General features: G+C 41.3%; 1 protein-coding gene across 1 annotated transcript in view; it reads right to left on the bottom strand.

Moving 5' to 3' along the window:
• The window catches only part of dmd (dystrophin), a gene marked incomplete at its 3' end in the record, with an annotated part of 309,815 nt that overhangs the window by 40,855 nt on the left and 241,709 nt on the right, over positions 1 to 27,251 (bottom strand). Inside the window, 4 exon segments of the mRNA XM_042226291.1 lie at positions 9,631 to 9,691; positions 16,600 to 16,663; positions 18,222 to 18,368; positions 19,881 to 20,149. Coding sequence (XP_042082225.1) covers positions 9,631 to 9,691; positions 16,600 to 16,663; positions 18,222 to 18,368; positions 19,881 to 20,149 — 541 coding nt within the window.

Raw genomic sequence — 27,251 nt, 5'->3', positions numbered from 1 at the left:
TATATGAGAGTGAACAGCTTTCCCATATGGAAAAGATATATATAAATCTTATAAAGTTTGTATCTGTCTTGTGTGAAACTTGTATGAAAAGCATATAAGAGTGAAAACAGATATAAGATCCTTTGAAAAATTATATAATGAAACTTGTATGTTTTGGATACTTCCTAAAACAATGTATGAAAGTAATGAGAAAGTGGCCACTTTCATGAGTAAATCATATAAGTTTTTACTATTTCTTTTCCATATGGGTTCCCCCAAAGCCCTCAGCAAGTTTACACACCCTGGCTATTCATTGCTAAATAATGGGAATATACACAGAAGTTACACAATTATGACAAATATAACAGGATTGAACTGGAAATCCTGACACCTTTATTTTGAAATTAAACTAATTTCCATCTAGTCCTGTGTGCTTCCAGAAAACTTAGCCTGGGCTGCTTGAATAGGTGGAGCTCAGGCTCCCCGCCTCTTCCACCCTTCCCCCATCCCACTGTTTCTCAAAGCAAAGGAGCCTAGACTCCATTAGAAGTTTTTCACCTCAATGATGAGAGCCAGAAATAGAGAAGGAGGGGTGCAGGATTGTAGTGGTGGTGTGTATGTGTGTATATCTGCAAATGCGTGTCAGGGTCGTTTTTTGGGATTAGTGTTCAAGGACTGAGCCCCCAGGATGGTCCTTTTTACCCCTGTCTGAGTGGCCAGCACAAACACCAACCTCAATCCTATCCATCACCTAAGAGATGAAGGCCAGCGACAATGAGCCGCTGAGCTGACTTTACTAATTCTCTTTGGCTGAAGATTCCTGTTTGTTCTTAATAATTAATCTTATGCTTAAGTTCAGTAAGGAAGATCTGTCAACCACCTGTCTATTCTTTACATCACTTGTTTGTTCTTTTATCTGTCAAACGTAGGCTGCGTCCACACGTACCCGGGTATTTTTGAAAACGCAGATTTTTCTATGCGTTTGCACCTTTCGTCCACACGTGAACGGCGTTTTCGGTCACTGAAAACGGAGATTTTTAAAAACGCCGGCCAGGGTGGATATTTTTGAAAACTCCATTTTTGCATTTACTTGTGGACGAGGAAAACGGAGAAAACGCAGCGTCAAAGGTGTGCGCCTCTTTTGACGTCACACTGTGCGCCACGTTTCGGTGAAATGAATTTCTACAATGGGGGACTTAGACAAAATACTGTTACTGTTACTTGTACTCTCTGCAGTGTTTAAATGCTCACACATACCACTCGGTTCTGCTTCTATGCGCCATCTTTGTTTACTATCGCTCACCGAGGCTTCTAGACTTCTGATTGGCCAACATTTCTACATGCTTAGGAATATATCGCCACCTGCTGCTTTGACATGTTCCTAGCAGCGTTTTCCTTCATTTTTGTGTTTACGTGTGGACGGGACTACTTTTTAAAACAAAAACGGAAAATCTCCGTTTTCAACAATACCCGTGTACGTGTGTACGTGCCTTAATATTGACATCAATACTCTGGTCCAAACACTTTCTTATCCATGTTCTGCAAACCAGTCAGCCTCTGTTCTGCGTGCTTTAAATCTCAGTGCTCTCCTGTCATCCTACCTGTTAGACAGTCATTCATACAACCCTTACCCCCATTTCCATTTCTCCCCGGGCACTCAGAGGCCTCCGTCTTCATTTTCACCACAACTAGAATCTCGACTCTGTTCTGTTGGTTGTTCAACAGAGGAATTCACTCTCAGAGTGCAGGCATACTTCCCAAAGTTTCCAAAAATACAGTGGAAGCTAAGCCTTCAGCTTCTTGCCTCCTTCTGTGAAAGGCAGTTATTCCTATCTACTGTCAAGTGCTTACTCCTAGAGCATCACTGAATTAAGCTACGTCCACACTAATGTGTTTTGCATCGTCTTCTCTCCGTTTTGGCGTCCCGTCCACACTGAGGCGGCGTTTTTCCCAAAGGAAAAATGCAGCGGTTTGAAAACGCTCTCGAAAACACACACATTTCAAAACGGAGTTGTCCCGTCGCAGTGTGGACACTTGAAAACGCAGACTTTCTAAAACAATGACGCATTTTAGTCATGTGATGCAGTCATGTGACCATTTAAACAAAGGTAGCGGAGGGCATTATACAGCAGTTGTTTTGATTGCTCTCAATTTTGACAGCCCTAAAAAGATTAACATCAGTCTGTACACGCTGCAGAGAGCTGTTCTTCACATTCTTTAACTCTCACTCGCTCTTGCAACTTTGTACTTCTGTGTTACTCGCAGCAACAGCTCCACCTCATTGTTAGTCCATTTAAAAAACTCGGTGCTTTTCCTCGACATTTTGCCGCGACGTTTCAACGAGCCGGAGAGTAAATAAGCGGCAGACAGAAATGAGACATTGTGAGATGACAGTTGTTATGACGTAGAGCTAAATATATAAAAAGAAAATGAACTGAATCTTCAACAGCGATAATGCTGTTATTATGAATGTTAGGTCAGTTTGACAGAGAACATGATGGTGTTCACTACACCTCAGGGTATTTGTGCTTATTGTTCTCCATCAAGACTTTGAACTAGAACTTTGTGTTGGCAATCTAACCTTGAGTTGAATTTCTGACATATGGTGTCTTGAATTTGGAGAAATAAGAAAAAACATTGAAGAAAAACACGATGATACAATTGGTAGAAGTCATTACCTGATGCGTTCTTAATGCTACACCTGTAGTTTTTACAAAAAGTTTTTCCCTTTGCTTTGGAGGAATTCTGACCCACTCTTCAGAATTGTTTTTATTCAGAAAACATGGAGGGTTTTCAAGCATGAACAAACTGTTTAAGGTTATGTTTAAGGAATCTCAATCAGATGTAAGCCCATGTTTTGACTGGGTCACTTCAAAAGCTTAATTTTTTTGTTTCTTGAGCCATTGACCGGTGGTGTGTTTCAAATCCTTATGTTGCTGCATAATCCAAGCTTCAGGACACAAACGAATGGCATTGCATTCTTCTTTAGGATTTTCTGGTAGAGAGCAGATACAGCGGAACCCCGACTTACGAAATTAATTCGTTCCCGAGGGTCTTTCGTAAGTCGAAAATTTTCACAAGTCGAAGCACCCATCGCGCGTTTTGAGTGACTGATAGGCTATAGGCTAACTGTTAACTGCAACAACAATACGTGGTTCAAGTGGAACAGCGAAGCGCAAGTACGAAAGCCAAGGGGTTGTCACATGATTCGGAAGGCATTGTGGGCATTGTAGGCTCAGCCAATCAGAGCCAGCGGATTTCGTTACTCGGGCATTTTGCCGTAACACGGGCAGAAATATTGCCGTTCAGCGCCTTCGTAACTTGAATTCGTAAGTCGGGGTTCCACTGTATAATAGTTCCAATAATTATGGCCACCATGTTTGACTGTTGTTATGGTCTTTTCATATGCTGCTGTGTTAGTTCGTCTGTCAGGTGTAAGGACACAAATCTTCCAGTTCAACTTTTTTCTCATCAGTCCACGGAATATTTTCCCAAAGGTCTTCGGCATCATCAAGATGTTTTTTGCCAAATGTCAATAAGCCTTGGTGTTCTTTTCAGTCAACAGGGGTTTACAATCGTCACTCTCCTAGAATGTCAGCTGACACATCAATTTTCTTATATTAAGTAAAATCATAGACTTCCAGCTTAATGAACTTAGTGCCAGGTTTCATAATTCCTCATATGGCCTGATAAAATCAGAAACCACTCTACTGGCGCTTACTATTAATAGAAATTTGACTGACATGGCGACTCGTCGATTTAACCTGAGAGCGTCTGAACGTTTGAGTGTCGAGTCTCGAGTGTTGGGAGAATAAGGAGTGCCAGCAGGAGCTCCGTGCCAGCTCCACCTCATGGACTCGCTTTGATGTTGTCACTTGAGAGAGATCTTACATCAGTTCTTGACTGTGAAGAAATTATTGACATGACTAAAAGCAGACCACACTGACGGAGGAGAAATGCAAATAAGGGCCTTTTGCCAAAAGTAATGATAGTAAGATTTAAGGATTGTTTTGTTTTATTAGTTGCTTTTCCCTTTGAGCATTGTGTTCGTGTTGTCTCTGTTGTTCTTTGTCTTTGTTAAGGTCAAGGGTCTGTTACCCGTGATTTTAAATGTTGTTGTTTTTAACTTTCTAGTTTTCTTTATGTAAATGTATGATTCTTGATTTTCTTCGTGTTTATATCCATGTGTTTGTCCCTTCCTGTTGTGTTCTGCTAGTTTTCTATATTACATTTTTTCCTAGTCTTCAGCCCTTTTATGTCAAGTCTCTGTCACTGATGTTCTCCTTCTTTATTTCCTGTTTAACTTTTGTGTGTTTAGTTTCACTGAACCCTCCTGTCTATGAGTTTCAGCTGTGTTTCCCAGGTGTTTCATCTCTGCCCCAGACACCCTTCTTTGTAATTCCATTCTTCTTGTTCTTTGTTTGGTCATCTGTTGTTTATCCTTGTTTTTGCTACTTTATTTGTACCTGTTCGCGTCCATCATTAGCCTGTATCCCCAGCGTAAACTGTTTGTAGTTCCTGGCTTCTGGTGTTTCCCTTTTTACTTTGTTTCCCTTTTGGATTTAACTATGGGATTATTAATAAATGACTCCCTTTAAGTTCACCTGTGCCTGCCTCCATGCATCTGCTTTTGGTCCTTGACTTTACTTTTTCTTTTACTTTCAAGCACTCTATACTGTTGTTAGTGTATGTGTAGTCCATTTGAGTCTGCCCTGTATTTCTTAACCATTAACTTCGTTTTTCTGCCTCACTTCTGCTTTTATGAAGACCACCATGTGGTGTTGCTGTAATCACGAGTAATATAAATGCTCAACATGAGAAAAGTCAATGTCAGGGATTTGATTATACTGAACTTACATGGCTTTCTTTTGTTGTTCATGCGATGTTTGCACAAGAGATCTCATTGGGAAAAAAATCCTTTTATTAAATATTATCCTAATTATTAAATATTATTCATTGAAAGGAGAAAAATCTGGAAAATAATAGATAAGACGGATAACTTAATGATGACAGTTATTTAAATATAACCATATTTAATAAGGATCTCAGTGGAGAGTGTGGTGGCGTGGTGATTAGCACTGTGGATTAAAATATCTAGCCAGTGCCTTTCTCTGTGGAGCTTGTGTGTTTGTGTGGGTTCTCACTGGGTACTCTGGCTTCCTCCCAAAACCCAAAGACATCCAGTCAGTGGGCTAGGCTACTATAAACTGCCCATAGGTCATAATGGTTGTCTGTCTCTGTGTTAGCCCTGCGTCAGGTGCTCCTCGCCTCTTGCCCCTTTCCTCAGGGTTATTCTGACTCTGATGGTAGTTGGAAAAGGCTCCAGCCCCCCGTGCTGGTGAAGGGACTTGATGGATCTCAGTGGTTAAGTGAATGGATAGACTATATTGGTCTTGACAATAGACAGCAAAAATAACAATGATGTATCCAGTATTACTTTGTTCATTTTTATGAACAGGTGTACCTGCTTGCAAATTATAGCAGTAATACTGAAAACATTAACGTCTGTAATTAACAACCCAAATCAGAATCATGACACTGTGCCTGCTTTGCTCTGGATTCTTAAACCACTAACTCAGTTTTTCGTTTACTTCCCGTTCAGTGAAGATGACCAGGTGATGTTACCGTAATCAGGAATAATATACATGCTTCATATAGGCAAAGTAAATAAATGATGCCATGTTAAAAAGCACGAAGGTCCTGAGTTCAATTCCATCAACTGGCTGGGTCCTTTCTGTTTGAATTTGCACGCTCTTCTCGTGTTTGTGTGGGTACTCAAGGAAGAAGGTATGCAGGAGGAAGCCAGAGTACCACCAGTCCAAAGTCATGCAGTTAGTGGGGTTAGGTTAACTGGTTATTCTACTTGGTTATTCACAGAGGAGGCCTACAGCAGAGGGGTCCGGGCCCTCTACAAGCAGGCTAGAAACAAGCTAACCAAGGAGATCAGGGTAACTAAAGCCGCTTTTCTGTTAGTCCCTACGCGACTCAACTTGTTTTCCATCACAACGCCTGATGTGCGTGGGGTTGTCACAGCAATGTGGCTGAGCGTCCCACGAAGGAATTACTATGCAACATGAATGCCACAACAAAGGTGGACGTCGAGAGAACAACACACCTGCTGATGGGTCTGTCTTTTTGTCAGACTCAGGACAATGATGTTCTTTTTTTGCAGCTGTTTCTCTCGTTGCTGGGTTTTAAAAATGCCGGGTTTGATTTTCATGAAGGAGACGCTCTCATGGCTCAGCGAGTGATGCCACTGATTAGCCAATCGGTGGCATGCAGTCTGTTGACATCACATTTTCAGATCACTGGGAACCCGAGCTGAGTGGGTACTAACAGGTACTGTCTCCTAATGGAAAACCCTGAAAAGCATGGCAAGCGACCGGATTAGGCACTAAAGCTAAAAGCTAAAAAGCAGCTTCTCAGCCGATGACCCTGCATCAGCTTGCACCAGCAGGAGTCCATTGCTCCACCCTGAAGTGAATCCCCAGCTGGCTGATGGCCTTAAAACCTTCTACTGCAGATTTGAAAGACAACCACTCACACCTCCCACCTGCTCACCCTCACATCCACACACAAAGATGCTCACTCCCACCTCACACCTATACAAAAAGACTACTTGCACCCCCGTCCCCTCTGACCCCTACCTGCGCTAAAGATCCGTGAGGATGTTTAGTCTGCTTATCCAGAGACAGAACACCGGGAAGGCTCCGGGACTTAACAGTGTGTCCCCCTCATTCCTGAAAGTCTGCACAGACCCACTGGCCTCCATCTTCAACCAGATCTTTTATGTCGCATTGTTTCACAAGTGGCAACAGTAAACAGGATCACATTTGACTGTATTACAGTCAAATGAAATTTGAACTCCCATTTTTACTGCCTTAGTTGACGAGAGATAAGCATCTGATGTTTTGTCTCCAGATGCACAACATTCTAGTGATGATGACTTTGAAAAACGGTCTTTTAATAGTTCGTCTGTCCCCAAACTTATTCCCTCAGCCAACGCTAAGTGACTAAATACGAGATTTGGATCTGCCAAAGGCACAATGAGAAAGATCTCCTGAATCCTGGAACAGACTTTTCATTTTATTACTTTCTTTGAATGACTGATGATTGATGGGAAACAACAACAACAGGTTTTTGTAAAGAACTGGTTCCCAGTAGTTCGGTTCCTTGTAAGTCTGCTTGCCTGTCGATCCTGCCTATCAGTTCTACTTAAAGTCGCGCTACAGTCAGCTGATTCCAGTTAGTGGTGGATAATGGTGCAGTTTGCAGCATGTCTATGAATATTACTTTTATTTTATTAAACAAAAGGACGAGAGTAACATGTGTAAAGTGCATCCAGGACCGAAACAACTTAATTAATGCTGCTAACACAACTTCAGCTATTTGCAAGCAGCTGCTTGGACAGCATGCTAGCACTAAGCTAGCCAAGAACCCAGAGTGTTGATGAAGCTGAGTGACTGCCAACCTCAGGCCAGCAGCCAGACCCCGAACTTCAGCACTTCAACAAACTGATGAGCAGTCAGGCTGCAGCTTGTACCTGATCCTGCAGTAGAATCACTGTGGCTATCACTAAAGTGTCTTTGTGCTGGATTTCATCTTTGCTTTGTGCTGAAAACTAAGAGAAAGATATTATGTGTGCACTCATTAGAATATGGATTTATGCTTGTGTATGGACAGTAGCCTAGAGGTTTATACTGTTGCTGGTAATTATGAGACAATGTATTTCAGATCATTTTATGGAGAAACTTCAAAGTAATGCAAGTAGTGTAATGAATTACTTTCTCCTGGGAGTAATACATTACTTCTAAGAAAACTGATGAATATGTGTAATATATTTACATAATAATAATTACCCCAACACTGATCACAACAAAGAGGAAATGCCTCCGACATGCACAAACATTTTACCACACAGCATGAAATTAATTTGCACAAATATAATGCTACGGTGGTGACTCCCAGTGTGGAGTCAGTGAGTTGATGTGTATATGTTTTTATGCAAGTGTTTCTGCTTTTTCTCGTCTAAAGAGTCAGAACGTTGTTTCAAATTTGGACGTACAGTTGAGTGGATGGATGGAAGTGCAGACAAATGAAGAATCGCATTAAAAGCAGCAAACGACTGAACGTATCCTGAGTGGATGAATCTTTGACCAGCAATACCAGGCAAGCCCACAGTTATGGACCAAACCATGTGCCACGATGTAACAATCCACCTTGAACTATTAAGAATTGGGAAACAATACTTTGAGTGTATCTCGCGTCCTTGGCTTGCCTCTGCTGAAAAAGAAATATTACAGTGTAAGAAACTGACATGCAACAGTGTTTGTGATTATTGGTTGTGTGTTTGACTGTGGGAGTAGGTTGTGTGGGAGTAGGTTGTGTGGGAGTAGGTTGTGTGGGTAAGCTGCGAACAAACTGCCTCCTTTTGTGATTAATAAAGTTGATCTGAATCTGAAAAGGACCAACTTTGGGTCATTCCATCTAAAATCAGACAATTTAAAAAATATTCCTGTACGTCTTTCTCCAACTTGCTTTACTTTTATGGTCCAAAGGTCCAAGTTATTTTAGCATACAGTAATAAAATTTAAATTAGAAAAGACAATTCTTAGCAATTTCTGAATGACATATAATACTGCAAAATAATGCATGCAGAATCCTTTTTAACCCTTACATGCACAAGTGACTGGGTACACTCTTCCAGAACAGAACAATCGCTACATCTAATGACATCCATACACTGGATTTACCACACCAATTTCTGACTTCATGATCTTTGTTTCTCTTTGGTTGGGCCTGTCTGCTTTTCCTGTGGCTTTTTGTTGGGAGCAACTTTCCAGTTGAGTTCTCATGTGTGGTGTGAGTTGTGCATTAGTGATTCTGCTCTTGAATTCAGGGTGCTAAGCTATGAAAAGGTGAAGGGTAGTAATGTTAAGTATGTCCTACCACAGCACCATTGACCACCTCTTTGTTTTTAGACTTACATATGTAGGTGCTAACCATGTGGTCCATGTGTCTACACCTCCTTTGGTCTTGTTGTAGAATGTGACCAATTCTGTTTTTATTTCTACCATACCACAACAGCTTCTCCATGAAACACTGTGCAAGAGGCATTTAACTAGCCAACAGATATCTCCAAAAGTTCATTCTGTTCATCTGGACGGAGCGTCTTCACTTGCCTGGATGATTGGGCATGCATTAAGACGTGGCCAATAGACAAACATTTTTCATGTATTTTTCACAAATTACAGATTTTGATTCATTTTGATGGGAAGAAAGACCAGTGAATCGTCTGTCTTTAACAGTCTTTGAGGTACTATTATTGCCTCAGATTACAATGTGAAAAATAAAATAAAATAAAAAAGGCCTGAAAGTGGTTTGACAGACCATTATATACCATACATATCTTGGAAGGCCTATTTGATTTGAGAAAGAATAGCCCCACTGCTAGTTTAAGACTGCCTACTGTCACAAATCTTGTTCGCTAATGAAGTTTGTAGTTTTGAAGTTTGAAGTTTCCAAAGCACATTTATTCTGTGTTGCGCCCCAGCCCAGGGAAACCAGAGTGCGACAGAATGAAAGTTAAAAATTGTGTGTAGCTGATGAAGAGGACAAGCAGGGCTACAAGCTGAGCACCAGAGCACTTACTTGATGTAGTACGGCACGTTGTTTGGAGAGACGCCCTGCTCGAAGGGGGTCACCACAGATCCTGCACAAACAGATGATAGATGATTAAAACCCAAAACAAATAATGATAATCATCTCCTAATTTTGTTTGAAGTGTCTGAAATTTCCAAAGCTGTCATGGTCCCTCGGTGTTGAACGCAGAGTTTTTAGTGAGTTCATGTTTTGTTGTTGTTTTGTGGATCATTTGTTTCTTACTTTGGTTTGTTCGTAGTATTTGTTTGATTGCTGTTTCTCATTTCAGTATTGTATTTTTCAGTCGTCGGTTTGTATTTTAGCGTCATCTTCCCTGTTTATGTTGTAGTTGAGTTCATGTGTCTTGGTTTTGTAATATTTAGTTATCATCTTTGGTTTTCCCTTTCTGTTTTCTCAGCCTTATCCTTGTGTCCGTCCGGTCTCTGAATCCTGTCACCATCTTTGTTTACCTTTCTCCCTTTGTCCTCCTGTACACTGTTTTTCTATTTTATTTTGATGTTTGTTCTTCCTTGTATTTTGTGTCTAGGTCTCTGTTCGTTATCTGGTGTGTCTGTATTGTGTCAGTATTCTTCACGGTGTGTGTTCATTGCTTTTCTATTCCATGTGCTCCAACTTAAGTCAGTGGCTACTGCCATGAGTTTAGCATGATACTGCTTATCCCTTATTTCCAACTCCCGCCTTTTGGGTCTTACTCCTGCAGCCACACAGCTAACCTGACAGAAGAACACAACTATAAAAAGACTGAGCCCAACAGTACTTCTATGTCACCGCTGCAGTGGACGAGCCCTTCATCACTGCCACATCAGTGGATCACATGCTTTTTGACATCACCATAACCGGTTCCCACTTTGAGGAGGAAGTGAAGCTGCCACCACTGGTACCTTTCACTACTGCCCAGATTTGCAGCTCCACTGGTATCTGCTAAAACAGGGTCTCCACAACAATCCTCTAGGCTGAATGAAAAAGACGTGTTCTCTCGTGCTACCCCAGCCAGAAGAAATCTAAGCAAAGACTGTTCTGTGTTCTCTTCACCATCAGCATAACCGCTAAACCAGCAAAGTTACAAACTGAGGGTTTTGTGTCTGAGTCAGACTGTTGATGATACAATATAAGCCTGTTTTTCTTTTTTTATTCCTGCTGGAAGAAAGACCAGACGACCAGTTCAAAACATGTTTTTTGTGGTCACCTCATTCAAAGACTGAAGTGTGTTTCTTTGAGTTTTGTATTTCTTAGTCGGTCGGTATAGAAAATGTGTTCTGTATTTGTGAGCTGGCCAATAACCAAAGAAAGTTTTCTGTTTCTGGAACAGATAATAATGTTTGTCTGGTGTTTCTCAGACACCCAGTAATAAAGAAGAAGTCCACGGCAGTCTCTGAAGCAGTCAACAGTGAAATACTTGGGGTGTTTCTGTGCCGACAAACAGTGATACGACTGTATTGGTGTTTCAGAGGAAGAGACAATGTTTTCCATTTCTGAGCTGGTACCTCACACAGAAACTGTTTACTGTGCTGCCGAGATGACCCCTCCAGAGTTTGAATTTTGTGTTCATGAGCACACCATCTCAGAGACTATCCCCAGATATTGTGACTGTGCTCTGGGACTTCTGGGGGAATTCTGAGCCAGAACAGCCACAGTCCCTGTCCCCTGTAAGACTTGCTGCATGCTCTGTTGAGCTGCCCCAACCACCAGTGTTTCCAAAGTCTCCTATATGTGCAGTGAATCTTCACATCCCTGAGCCTCAGCTGATTCCTGAGCCTGAGGGTCCTGTGTTGTCTGAGCCCGAGGATGCCATATTGCCTGAGGTTGTGGGTTTCTGTGGTCATCCCCGGCTATCTTTCAAGCCATTGATGGGAACTCATTGTTGTGGTTGGCTACCTGGCAGGCCACGAGGGTTTTCTTTCTATCCTTGCTGTCATCCTTCTCTGTCCAATCCATGTGATGGTCTCCATTAACGTCACCCAAGGGCCCCTCTTTAAGCCACATTAGGGTCTCTGTTGCCATTGTCGGCCTCTGGCCAAGGCACCCGAGGGTCTATATCACCCTTGTTGGGTTCCATCCTAGCCACCTTCTGGCTAGGTGTCGTCTGTGTCAGCACTAGCTTCCAGTCAATCATATCCTCTGCCATCAGTGGCCTCGTGCCAAGCCACTGGATGGACCATGTCTCCTTTGGTACTAGCTTCCAGAGTTTCTTCATGTCTTTCACCGGTGGTCACCTGTTCTTCCATCATGGGTCATTGGTTTAATCGCCAAATACATTAGTTTCTCTATCTCAGTAAATCATGTTTAAATCTTTCAAATGATCTCTTCTTCTTGAGCTACTAGCTGAAGGTAGGAAGATGCACTGCTGTTCTAAACTCTGATTATCAAATGTTATCATTGGAGTGTGAATGTGTGTGAACGTTAGGTAGAAAAAATGCTTTTATGAATGGGTGAAAATGAGTAAATGATGTATAAAGTGAGTGCTTGAGTTTGAAAAGTGCTATAAAATCCAGTCAATTTACCATTTATCTTGCATATATGGACTTCTGAAGATCAGAAAAGATGGGTGGAGTTCCTATTCTGGGCCGGGCATGAGATGCTGCCCCAAATGGAGTACGAACGAGTGAGAAGAGAAGGGAGTGGGAGACTGAGTGATGAACTGGGGCTGTAGTTGAAATGATATGGACACTGCACTGTACCGTTTTGGTAGAGAGAGAGTTGAGCATAAAAGCAGAACTTCTGATTTACCGGTCGATCCCAGCACCCGTCTACTGTCCTGGCCTGTCCTGGTCACTTCTATGTGCCCACTTCAGTCCGTCTAAGGCAGGGGTCAGCAGCCTTTAAGACCCAGAGAGCCATTTGGAGCCAGTTTCCACGCAAAAGAAAACACTGGGAGCCACAAATACTTTGTGACATCTAAAATGAAGATAACACTGTATATATTGTTTTTTACCTTTATGCTTTGTGTGAACAACTAAGGTGTGTTGCTTATGAAATCCATGAAGTGCTACAGAGAAAATTACATGTTATTTATGTAATTAACACATTTTGAACTCTTAAAGAAATATAACCAAAGGAAAGACGCTGAACTAAAATGATCCAGCAAACAAAAACTGCTGTGAGCCGCCCCCCTCATATCTCCTTTGGGCTTTTGGAGCCTTGACCTGACTTTTAAAAAATAATTGGAAAAAAAGCTCGATGCTGCTGAAAGATGACAAATAGATATTTGCAAAATTCTGCCTAAATATGTATTTTACCTGGTTAATGTGTGTGGCGGGGCGTGGTCTCACGCCTCGCCGCCTTAACGTCTGTGCTGTTGTGTTGGTGTGTGTCGGGCTGTGAGCTGCAAAGCTACAGCCGGCTGTGTGCGTACAGCAGCCGTGTGTGAAAAGCGGTCAATAAAGAGAAGCTGAAAAGCGTGTTCATGCAAACATCGTGGGGTCTGCCGTGACATGTTTACAACGGGACTTCTGCTCCTGAACCTCCGCGCACAGCGTCTGCAGGTCGGGGCTGTACGAAGTCACTTCCATCTCTACAGGACTGTAAGCTGTCGTCTGTGAGGCGCGAGCGTGTTTGGTTTAACATAGTTCACGGTGGAGCTGCTGACATAATGTGGATCCAAAGATCCATAACTGGCCTACCTGGGGCTGAAAGTCTCGATAAATGCACGGCGTTTCGGCGGGTACACCGGCTTCCACGAGTGTAACGCTTATTTTGAGCGATGAACAAATAATATAATATATTTTTATTTTTATATTTCAATATCACAATAATCGTCCAGTTTAGAACTACAAGTTAAAAAAGAACATAAATAAAATACACTTCAGCTAATAGCTTCTAATTTATTTTCCCAAACCACGCAGAGCCGCACTACAAGGACTAAAGAGCCGCGTGGCTCCAGAGCCGCAGCTTGCCGACCCCTGGTCTAAGGTATTTCACACACGGCCAAAACCTAAATCCATTTCCTTCCTGCAACATCTGTTCTGGTGCCCTTCTCTTATAATTCATGTCACTGAATATGTTTCTGGGTCCTCTGTCTGCACCCAGACCAAGTCCTGCAGCCACCCTGCTAAGGAACAAGGAGTAAAATAAATGTCTTACCAATCGGAACAGAATGCTAGTACCCGCCTACCATCCTGGCCTGTCCACTCAATTTGTACCCATCCATGCTGAATCAAAGAAACTGTCTTCTAATTACATTAGACCATTTGAAATTAAAATGGACTTTCTACACCCCTGTTTCCTGCACCCTCCTGGGGCTGGAGCTGGCTGGTGGGTCGGGGGTCGCTCTTGGTTCTGGGGAGAATCCATTCATCTGCACTTTGTGGGGGGGGGGTGCAGATGTCAATGGATATTCATCTTTATTTATTGAATTTTTCTTTGTGTGTTTGTCTCCTGGACCTTTCTCTGTCTGCCTCTGGCTGTACCTACTGCTGTGGGTTCTTTGAACTTTAAAAAAAAAACTAACTTTGTTACGAAACTTCCAGAAAGACGTCTACTGTAATGAAATGTATTTCCCAGTGGTGTGAAGAGACATTATTATTATTGTCATTATTATTATTATTATTATTAATAAACATTATGAAAAAATGGTCAGACACAAAGATTTTCAGGCAGTACTGTTAAATGATTTGTTTCAATGCTATATGTCACGGCCCTTTACATGTTGTAACAATGTTTTTATCTTTGATATTGTCATATTTTATTTGCACATTATTTTTGCTTTTTAACAATTCGATTTGTGATTGTGATTTTCCATTTAATTTTTTTCTTTTTTCTGTTTTTTATCATGTCACTCAGAGTGGACAGAGGTGGAAAAACTATTAAAAAATCATTCCAGAAATGCGTGTGTTTTACATTTAATTAGGAACATTTTTAGATATTCTTTCTGAAAACTTGAGTTTTAGTTTTGTAAAACACGGTTAATTTGCTGACAGTGTCACTTTAAGCACTTACACATTTATATTTCATCTACTAGCGCAATGACAGAAATGCATGAAACAAATAGCAATTAAAAAACAAACAAAGAAAGTAATTAAAAACAAAAAGTGCCTGATCTTATGCATATGACCAAATAAGCCCCATAGCTCAGACAGTAGGGCCGGCTCTAGCCATTTTCATTTTAGTCCAGATTAAGATTTGGAAAGATAGCCTACTCGGTATAGGAACTGATAAGAGCTTAGGATTCAGATTATTGATCGGTTATCACTTCAATACCTTATCGATTCTCTTATCGATTCTCACTTAGTTCTCAAGGAGTCAGAGTCACCATCACCACTAAGCAGGATATCAAAGACATTACATTTGTGTTAAGTGCATGCTGTGAGGGACAATGTTTGTACATGTTTAAGGCATTTCCCCTTTCGTGAGATAAAAAAGTAATGTATCACACATCCACAGAGAACTTTCCTTAAAAGAAATCTGCATATTTCTTAATTACTCTCAGGAGACATGATTTCATTAAGCTACTAATTGCATTACTTTTTTGTTTCTCTGCAAAAAGAACTGAAATGCATTGTCTCATAATGACCAGTTAAAAATATAAACCTCTAGGCTACAGTCCCATACACCAGCATAAATCCCTATCCTAATTAGGACACACATATAATCTTTCGCTTAGTATTCAGGTATGAACACAAAGCCGACGGCACAAAGCAAAGATGAAATTCAGCACAAAGAGACTTTAAAGCAATGACCACAGTGATTCTGCTATAGAGACATAAACAGGTAGAAACGGAGGCTGAAGCCTGATTGCTCATCCGATTGTTACCTGTTGAAGTTCAGGATGTTGCTGTTGAGCTGGGGTCAGCATTCACATAGCTTTAACATCACTCTGGGTTCTTGGCTAGCTTAGCAAAGAACCAAAGTTGTGTTAGCAGCATAATGCAGTTGTGTCTGCTATGGATGCAGTTTCCGCTTTACCATCGCACTCTAGTTATTTTGTGCAAAACAAAACAAAAAGTATTGTCCATATCCACGATGTAGACCACACTACTATTTCCCTTCTCCAACATCACAAACGGAACTCAACTGATTGAAGCCCAACTGCAAGTGGAACCGATAAGTGGAATCGATAGGGAAACAGACTAACAGAGGAATTGAACTATCAAGAACTGGTTCTCGATTCCCATCCCTACAGCCGGCCAGCTGTCATTATATTTTTTCTCATTTTGCTCTCCAAATCACCCAGTTAGTGGCAAAAACTGCCTTTTCGTTTCTACCTAACGACTGCTGCCTGCTAATAGCTTTTGTAGCCAGTAGCTATAATTAGATCAGCTTGCTGGCTGAACTTTGGCTCATGATCTGGTTGAGCTAGTCTAAGGTTGATTCGTTATAAAATGAATGCCTTGTAAATATGTAATAGAGTGCATTTCATGTACATGGAAATATTAAAGATCCGTTATTCTTGCATTGAGGTCTTCTTAGTTAATCCTGAGATTATGTTAAAGTAACAGAATGGTAATTGCAAGTGAAATGCTGGACTTCCAACATGATCAAAAAAGCACTTTTGAAGCATCTTCTGTTCTCTTAGCTCATTTATTACAAATAATAAATATCTTGTGTTCCACTCTTCCTTCACTCATGAATAAGACTCCAACATGTGTCTCCCTACACTCTCACTTATACTTCTGATTAGATCTTAAGTTTTCTTTTCTTTTTTTACATTTTGAATGTGTAGCCACTTTGCACTTCTGTTATGACTGAATGACATCAGAGAGCACAGAGCTGGCGTCACAAGCTTGGGTCATGCTGGCACCGCATGATGAAGCTGAAATCAAAAAGTTGAAGAGAACTAGACAGTGATCCACTCAAAGGAGAGCTTTGTTACCCCCATCGTTTATTTTGTGCCGCTGCTGTCATCATTAGTTCAAATCATTTTATTTTCACACACACACACACACACACACACACACACACACACACACACACACACACACAGTTTTCTGGTAAGTACTACTAAATAAGCAGTATAGTTACCATGTGTAAGGCCAAAATCCCCATGAGCATCTGTCAGCTGCTTGAGATGCTCGTTGATGGAGATCTGTGAGAGGGGAGAAAAACACATTAACAAACATGTGTATATTTGTTCTACTATTAAAATCTCTATATGAATCAACATCATTAATAATGTAATTTTAAATCAATTTAACCTCATCAGTTTAACCAACTAATACCAGTGGGGACATGCAGAAAACCAATGTTAAATTAGATTTTGGGTTAGGCTGGCCCCAGACCTAACCCTTAGATCAGTTCCACAGCAGCTAACAGACATAAATTACTTGCTGCAAAGAGCTCGGGCACGTATGGATCGTCCTACTCTGGATTAGGCCACTGCTTCATTTAGTTATGTGGAAGAGTAAAACTAAACATGATATTGCTGTTAGTATTTTCCAGTCACAGATAAAATCTGGGGAACAGACAGCCAATAAATGTAATTTAAGCTTTAGCTTGGATTACTTGTGGCTTTCTTTCTCCTGCTTTGAGTTGATTTTTTTTACTTTTAGGTGTTTAGTTATAGACTAGTGTTTATGGGTATATAGTTATAATGTGCATGCTAGCTTTATAGAATAATACAGCCCCGTTTAAACGTTTAAGACCACCTGAAAAATAGCAAAAACTCATATTTTGCTTGGTTGGATCTTTACAAGGTTCAGTAGAGCTTCAACATGCAACAAGAAGAAATGTGAGTGAGACATCAGACTCCATTGCAGAAGCTTAGATAATAAAACTGGCTGAGGTGCTTTGGTTTAAACAGCATTGCAATATCTGTAGCTATAATGTAGCTCCATATGTGTTGTCATAACCAGGACTGTTGTTGATTTATGGCAGCTCCCTGAGCCTTAACCGGAGCCCATGCGTCCTTCGCTGGCTATGTGTGAGTTTAAGTCATAGTCCAAGGGTCCAGTGCCACCCAATCCTGATGGTCTCTGTCTCCACTGCTGGTCGCCTGCTGAGGGTCACATCTATTTTGTCACCAGCCTCCAGAGACATCCCATCACCCCCACCGACACTAGTCTCCAGCCAAGCCACAAGACGGTTCTTGCCACTGATACCCGAGTTGTCCAATCAGCGCTGACATTATCAGACTGGCAATGCATCCAGAGGGTCCTTGCCACCATGCCACCCAAGGGCCTTTGTCTCCATCATCAGCCATGCCACCAGAGGGTCTTCACTGCCATCACCAGCCCCCAGCCAAACCACTGAAGGGCCTCTGCCACTGGCCACAAAATCACCATTCAGGTGATGTCTAGAAACTGGGCTTAGTAGATATGGCTGAAGAAACAGGCTTGAGCTGCAGCCCAGTCTGGGCAGAGTGAACTGAAACCAAACTTTCGCCAAGTGGGACATGAATAAGTTCAGCTTATTATACTCAGGTTAGTACAGTAGTGATATATAATACTTTCCTTAAAAATATAATACATTTTTGGTTCAAATTGAAAAAAGGCAAATTTAAAAGTGAGATCACTGGTCAAATGCGACTTGATATTTGGATACCAACTATCATTTGATATTTGCAATATTTGTCGTGGCGTGAGTGTATCTCATTTTTATTGCTTCTACATTTGTGTAAGGATGTGTGTGTGTGCATTTGTGTTTACCTGGAGCAAGCTCCAGCGTGTATTCAGATCTTCGATGCGTTCCAGGTTCCTGGATGATAACTGGATATCAGGCAGATTGAAAGTGGATGCTAATTCGTTCACATGCGTCACATCGTCCTTAATCTGTGCAATTTCTTCCTGAAACTCCTGCAACATAAGAATACGACATATATGCATTGAAATAAACACACCAAAACCTTTACATGTGACAGTGAGAAACTAATGCAGCTGTCACATAAAACCCAGTTTGTTGATTCTTTAATGTAGGACATGGAAATCGACGATGGACTCAGGTTGATAGAAATAATGTGGAGCACATTTTCTGGCAGTAACTCACCTCTGACTTACTTTGCAAGATATTTGTTATAGTTATATTAGCTATAGTTTCCTCAATGCATTGCAATCTGGACTTGACCTAGGTGAGAGGTATCAGGCAGGCGGTAAACTAATGCATCTGCCATGTAAACCCAGTTTGCTACTTGTGTAAAGCAGGGAATGGATAGGACTGATAGGCTTAAGTGAGACAAAGAGTTGACAGATTCCATTTATACAATTTAAGCTGGGCACTGTGGAGGCAGATGGCAGGTAGTGGCAGGCCAAACTGAATGCAGCTTTTTAGTCAGCCTCAAAGCAATTCTGGCAAACTGTTAGGCGACTCAGGGAAAGTGAGCAGTACTGTACTCACACTGTGTACAGTGGGATGGTGACCTCAGTGCTGGTTGGGCAGTGGAAGGAATACTTCAAAGATCCATATAGGAAGCTGAATTTGGGAATAAGGGGAAAGACTCCTACTCTCATCCATTGTTATGAGCTCTGGGTAGATGCAAACAGTCTAGCCATCTGAAGGATGGCTCTGCACTCTTGAAAGGGTGAGGAGTTGAGTCATTTGGAAGAGACAGAGTGGAGCTCAACATTGCAAGCTGTCATTTGAGGTGGTTTTGGGTATCTGACCCAATGATAAGGTGTTACAGGCGTGTCCTACTGGAAGGAGGCTCTCTGGCATGCTTTACGCTGATCTGGGAACATGTCTCTATCTTCCTGGATGAGCTGAACAAGGTGAGAGGCGGGCGTGGGCTTCTCTGCTTAAACTGCTGTCCTCATTGTCCAGCCACCGATAAGCGTTGGAAAATGAATGGATGGCTGGAGCTTTTAATTATTTTTCTAAGCTAAACTCATATAAAAAAGAGATCTTGATCTTCCTTTCCAAAGTCAGTAAAGATTCAAGGCGATTTAAGTCAGGAGGATATCAATAATTATCTCTACAGTAAGTCCCGGATGAGCCTACTTTACAAATCCAGCAAAATGTATAAAAAGTCAAACCAAAAGTTTTTAATGTCTATCAATTAGAATGATTATCTTCTTTGTCTTTGATTGTTACGATTTGGGGAGAACATTTTTTAACAAGAGCAAAAATGGAAAAATCCTCATAGTGTTATGTTCATGATTAACACTAATCGAAAGCATCAGAGGGTAATGTAGAAGGAAATAGCCTGGGCTGAACCTTGGATCTCACAAGGTGTAACAAGCACTCCCAACCTAATTACATCTCTTCCTGTTATCTCGTTTAAGGAAACTGTTGGCTTGTTTTATTAATGTTTTACACTGTCTGTGGGGGTGAAACAGAATACTATATCTAACGTGAGGGTCACTGATTCTCACCTTGACTCTGTCGATATGGTCTGGTAGCAAGTCAATCACGAGGTCTTCTACAGGTTCCCACGCATCCTTTACCATTTCTGCCCGGCTCAGCTTTCCATCCAGCAGGTCCTCCGCCTTCTCCAGCTCCATCAGTTGGTCAAGGGCCAACTCTAATCTCCTCTGCCAGTCATCTGAGTCAGTGTTGAGCTGGTCCCATTTGTTCATCATATCGTCTGCCTCCTTACGCAGGATTCGCCCCACGTTGTGTGCGCGCTCCTCTGGGCTGATATCTGAAGGTTGTGTAAAGAATAAATGCAGAAATAAGCAAATGTCACACACCATGCAGTAATCTAAAAGGCCTTCGGTCTGTCAGCGTATGGTAGGGCTACTATTTCAAAATTGATATACTGTAACAATGTCAACTGCCTGGAGTTACTTCTGGCTGAGTCCACTAGAGTACAAATACGAGCATGTGTATATTTCAATGCACACATGTGTATTTCAGTCTGTGTGGGGAGTTGTGCGTGTGCACTGAGTTGTTTCTGCTTATTCAAATCTGTGTGTGTAATAAGATTTGCAAATGTGTATGCAGAAAGCTGCTGTCATCAGATTTGTGAACGTGTAAATAAATGATATATATTAATGACTCGTGAGTCTTGTCTTGTGAGTCATTATAAGACAAAACGATGTGACTTTTGCTAAACTTCTAACATGACAGATTTGTGATCAATCGGTGATTTGAATGTGTGCAGAGAGTTATCTGTAAGTTAGGGTTCATTAACCCTGAGCCAGGATCACAGGCTCAGACCGTCTCTCACTCTGCACAAACCACCAGCTTGGTTTTTACGGCCTTCACGGGTTGTGCCATTCAAGACGGGGTCAGACGCACAGACCGCAACGGATTTATCAGAAACCCAGCGTGAGTCACTGGAGGATTTGATATTCAACTAGAAGCCAGAGTAACATCCCTGAAACCAACAGTACAACCATAACGTAGGACATTCAAGACAACTCGAATTAGCTTTGAGCCTGAACAGCTCTGATTCATCAAACAGCCAAAATAAGAGAACAAATGGCAACAGTAAAATATATGTGCAATTTAGGTTACAGTAATTCCCTCTAACTAGTTATCAGACTATATATATATAGAGTCTAGATGTAGGCAGGAAAATGTTCATATTGGCTTAATGTAAGAATGGTCACAGTACTCATGTTTAAAGGAATTATGAATAAGCAGAGTAAACGTGTCTTCCAAGCCCAGTCGGTCAACTCAAAGCAGATAAGGAGGTGATTAATGCCTTTCTCAGGTGAAAACTACACCATAATAATAATGTGTTACAACTAAGAGTCTGGCACTCATAGCACTACGCATAAATATGTCTTTCAGAAAAGTTACATAAATACTTTAACTTGTGAATACTTAAACTGCCATGTGGACTTACAGGTAGAATTAAATATATTGTAAAATATGACCCTTGTTATTAGAAATATTGGCTTAATCTTTATCTGTTCAACTCTTCCAGGTTGTTTTTCAAACTGACCACATCTGTCACGCAGATATTCCATATGGATAGCCTGCAAGCTAGCTATGGCTCTGTCCATGAAGAGCTACAAGCTACCAGGCTGGGTATGAAAACAGGCCTGAAAAGTGATGCCTTCTCCACAGATCTTACATGTTTCACAAAAGATATTTAACACCACTGTCAAACACTTAAAGAGCCAGACAATCAGAGTGGATTGGGCAGAAAGGAGAGGTGGAGGAAGATGTTCTGCTTCAAGCTATTCAAGCTCAAGAAAATATACAAACGAAACTGACAGAGCTGAAAGCCCGATCACGTAGAAACAATATTCGTGTAGTGCCTGGAGACACTGAACGGAACAACCTGACGGGGTTTTAGAAACTTTTATTAAATGGGAGTTTTCTTTAAGATGTCACAGAGCCACCGCAGAAACCAGGCCCCACTCAACAGTAATTTACTTTCTACAGCACAGTGTTAAAGAACTGGTGCTCTGAGAGTTTTTTCTGAGAGGAGTGAGAATTGACTTTGACAATGACTAACCCCACTGACGCTCAGCAGAAAAGAAAGGCCACTTTCAGACCCCCCACCAGCAAAACTCAGTGACGGCACCGTAACTTACAACAGCGCAACAGAGGCCATGGAAGATGTAGAGAAGGTCCTGAGCTTTACAGGAGAAGAGACCCGATCCACGTAATCAAGGAGAAGCAGAAGAGCTTTTCCTCAAAGACAGCGAGGACACACCGGAGCTGTCTCGATGTGTCACTAAAGGCAACATGTCTCTGAGCAACACTCAGCTGGCAGCCAAATATTTGTATTCGCTTGTATTTCTGTGGGACTGTAGCATTAGGCTGCTTCCACACATTCACAGTCGCTGTATGAGATAAAGCTGATTCCCAATCCTCTGCTGCATTTTAGCTTCTACCGTGATCTGATTAACAGGATGTAAGTTGATCATAAAATTCTGATATGATACTTAAGCAGTCCTTCTGTGAGCAGGTGTTTGTGGGCGTCCAATAAGTGGATTACACTCTACTGCCATAAGTATAAGCTCCTTTACTTTCATAAACATGTGAACTTGAGCGCCATCTCATGCTTAATCCACAGGGTTTAAAATGATGTGAGCCCACCTTTGCAGCTATTGCAGCTTCAACTCTTCTGTGTGGGATTTCCACAAGTGAGAAATGACACTGTTAGAACATTCTTGCAAACCTAAAGATCTCAAAACATAATTTTGGAACGCTGATTAATGTGAATGCTGATTAATGTGAATGCTGATTAAGCATTAATGTTGTTATGTACGGAAGAGCAACAGAAACCATTTTGGTATCAACACATTGAGCTTTTTGTGGACAAGTATTCTATTACTTCTGTTTTCTTTAACTTTTATATGTTTTTAAAATATTTGTTTGTTTGTTTTACACTGAAATGAATGGTGAACGCTTAAAATCCTCATCAAACACACTCAACATTGAAAGTTATCTAGTTCAGACTACTTTAACCTCCTAGGACCTGCGTCCACACATGTGGACATCACATTTTGGGTTATTTAGACCAAAATACTCAATTTTGGTCTACAAGGGCCTGATGTCCACTTACGAGGACATTATACTGCTACTGTTCTATTGAAATTTTAAACAAATATCCTCATATGTGGCTCTTATTTTTCTTAGAAACAAAAATCAGGTAAAAAGAATCTGGTCATTCTTTGCTTTTACATTCATCGGGTCCAAATCAGCCCAAATATCAAAGAGAAATCAAAAATGCTGCCATGGAAGAGTTTGGGTCTTAGGAGGTTCAGCTAGAGAAATAAAAATCAAACTTTAAACTGGTCCCAACACATGTTCAGCTAAGTATGTTTTCATACAGTTACAGTTTATTCAGCTTACTCTGGCCAGGGCATCTCGCCCTTTTCAGCTGGGCCCCACACCCTGCCCACACCTGCGCCTGGAGACTGTGTCAAACCTCAGTATTATTGGAATGATTATTGCGATCTCTACCTGCTTAATTACATTTCAGCTCCCAGTTTTTCAGTTTATAATTTCAAATAATTTTTAGACACTTTCAGACTCTGATTTTTCATAATTCAGAACATTTTCATAGTTTTATTGAACCATGTTATTCTTATATTGCCATGTTTTCATCTCTTTATTAAATGTTGGTTGAGTTCATTAACCTTATGTTGAAGTAATCCCATTCACCCCCATGCAGGCAAACTCATTTAAGATCAAGGACGTCTACACTGTGATGCTCTTCAGCTCCAATTTTGTTTTTTTAGAAAATGCCGCTCATATTTAGGTCATTTGGTTTATTTAGAGAAATATTCTACATGCTTTATTTAGTGCTATATTTAGTCCAATATAGTTTTGGTTCTGCTCCCAAAAAGGTTGATTCTGTTCATCTGGATGTTTTCAGTGGGAGAAACGTTTCGTCATCATCAGGTGACGTCTTCAGTCTCAGCTGACTGCAGGTTTCCAGCCTTATAAACAGCACATTTACATCAATGACTGAAACCAGCCCACTGAAGGAACAATGGTCAGTTCCTTGATGATTGATATGCAAATTCTCACGACTATTAATCAACAACCACTGATCACTGAGTCCCATTCACAGAGAGTTGGGGAATGGCTGCAATCACAGCATTGTAAGATGGCAAAAGACATCTCAGAAGCAGTGAATCAACCTTTGGGATTTACTTACCTGGATATTTGAGCGTGCATCAAGAACTTTTGCTTTTTACACTTAGCTAGCTGATATTGTTGAAATCTAATGTCACTGCGCTGGTTCAGCAAGGTCACCTTTGCATATTTCAAACATTTTTTGGTATTGAAGGAAACATCTTCAGCATGTTTGATAGGTAATGCTGTTTTTCTAGTTAAATATGTTTTTTGATTTGTTGAGCTTTTATTTTCTTTTGCCTATCACAATCTGTTCAGTGTACTTTTTCACATTAGCTGCAATTTAATTTAATAATTAAAGTAATGAATATAATTTAAATATATATATTGAACTCAGGACCTTCCGCACAGCAAGAAGGTCCTGAGTTCAATTCCAGAGAGAGCATCAAATCTGATGCCACACAAATTATTTGTGCCGCTCCAAAAATAATTTCTGTCCACTATGAGATGAAGGAGAACAACAGCCTGATACCTGCAGGCCTGACAGCAGCAGATGTGTCACTGCTGTAACACCTGTAACACTCAGCAGGCGCCTCATTGTTCTGACACACAACACTACTGACTACACTACACACTAACTACACGCTAACTACACACTAACTACACACTAACTACACGCTAACTACACACTAACTACACACTAACTACACACTACTACACTAACTACACACTAACTACACACTAACTACACACTAACTACACACTAACTACACACTCACTACACACTAACTACACCACTCACTACACGCTAACTACACACTCTCACTACACACTAACTACACGCTAACTACACACTAACTACACACTAACTACACACTAACTACACACTAACTACACACTAACTACACACTCACTACACACTAACTACACACTAACTACACACTAACTACACACTAACTACACACTAACTACACACTAACTACACACTAACTACACACTGACTACACACTCACTACACACTAACTACACACTAACTACACACTAACTACACACTACTACACACTACTACACACTCACTACACACTGACTACACACTAACTACACACTAACTACACACTGACTACACACTATACACACTAACTACACACTAACACTACACACTCACTACACACTCACTACACACTAACACTACACACTAACTACACACTAACTACACACTAACTACACACTAACTACACACTACTACACACTAACTACACACTAACTACACGCTCACTACACACTAACTACACACTAACTACACACTACTACACACTGAACTACACACTAACTACACACTACTACACACTGACTACACACTGACTACACACTACTACACACTAACTACACACTACTACACACTGACTACACACTACACTACACACTGACTACACACTACTACACACTCACTACACACTACTACACACTCACTACACACTGACTACACACTACTACACACTAACTACACACTGACACTACACACTGACTACACACTAGACTACACACTGACTACACACTACTACACACTACACTACACACTAACTACACACTAACTACACACTCACTACACGCTAACTACACACTAACTACACACTACTACACCTACTACACACTAACTACACGCTCACTACACACTCTACTACACACTAACTACACACTAACTACACGCTAACTACACACTAACTACACACTAACTACACACTAACTACACACCTAACTACACACTAACTACACAAGATTTGTGCTAACGTCTCAAATCTCTCACATCTCAAACACGCCGTCACTCCTAAAACTTCCCCGGTCCCTAAACAACTAAAGGCCATGTTGCCATATCATTCTTTGATTGGTCCACATGGTACATTTTTCCACCAATAGGAAAGGCTGGGAGTTTTTGTTTTTGTCACAGGCTTTCGAGCGTTTTCCTTATAAAACGCGTTTTTACCGTTTCTTCCTGCAGTAAATATAAACAACGACAGTATTCAGGAAGAAAACCAAACATTGCAGATATTTTATCATAACTCTGGTTTTACGTGGCCGATCAACACAATTTAAAAACTGGTATAAAGTCCACACTTTGTCCGTCAGTTGTTCCGTCTGTCCTGCTCACATCTCCAATGGTTGGACACGTTGTCATTAACGTGGCTTCACTCCACATCAGCCGCTTTGCTAAAACACCGGTGTCGCACATAAGGACGCTGTCAGAGCCTGTCAGCGACGCTGATCAGCTGCGTATATACGAATGTGAATCGCATCATTGGCTGGACTGTGGGATAAGGTGGCATCGTTCTGATCCCACACAGGAGCAGCCAGTCACTCACTAACACTGCAGAACAGGATTGTTAAAGTATTTATTTTAATTTCAATTCAGGTGAGATTTGTTTTGTGCGCAACGCAGATTTTCTGTGCGCAGAGACGTGCCAGCAGTGCGCAACTGCTCACGCGCAGCTTAGAGGGAACTTGGTCCTTTGTAGGGTTTTGAATGTGAGGCTATTGTACTAAAGACACATTATATGACAGCAACCTTTTAAATTGCCATTTAAATGTGGGAATAGCTTGTTAATTATTAACAGCATTCTAACAACTGCTGGTAAAGATAAACAGACACTATTATGCAACTATTATGGTTACTATGTGTCTTCAGCTGAAAGGTATTGCGCCCTGTTGAACTGCAAGGACAATGGTGACTTTCAGCTGCTAATCATGGGACTTCCTCTCATCCTCCCTCCTGTTGTTTTAATCCATCTCAGCTATTTGATCTTGTATGAGGCAGTGGTTAGGGACATCTGAAAAGCAAGCAGTTCCATGGTTACATGTATGAAATTTTACTATGGTTTTCTAAAACACAATCCTATGTCTCCACAGTCTTGTTTGGCACATTAAATTATCCATCCATCCATCCATCCATTCGCTTCCGCTTATCCTTTTCAGGGTCGCGGGGGGCGCTGGAGCCTATCCCAGCTGTCATAGGGCGAGAGGCGGGGTACACCCTGGACAGGTCGCCAGTCTGTCGCAGGGCCAACACATAGGGACAGACAACCATTCACACTCACATTCACTCGCACATTCACACCTAGTGGCAATTTGGATTATCCAATTAACCTATCCCCACAAGCTGCATGTCTTTGGACGGTGGGAGGAAGCCGGAGTACCCGGAGAGAACCCACGCAAACACGGGGAGAACATGCAAACTCCACACAGAAAGACCCCGGCCTGATGGT

Source organism: Haplochromis burtoni, unplaced genomic scaffold (genome assembly GCF_018398535.1).
Source record: "Haplochromis burtoni strain Fernald_Lab_line unplaced genomic scaffold, NCSU_Asbu1 Contig_205, whole genome shotgun sequence".
Lineage (NCBI taxonomy): Eukaryota > Metazoa > Chordata > Actinopteri > Cichliformes > Cichlidae > Haplochromis > Haplochromis burtoni.
Note: the sequence above shows the minus strand (reverse complement) of the source record. Positions and strands in the feature narration are given on the sequence as shown.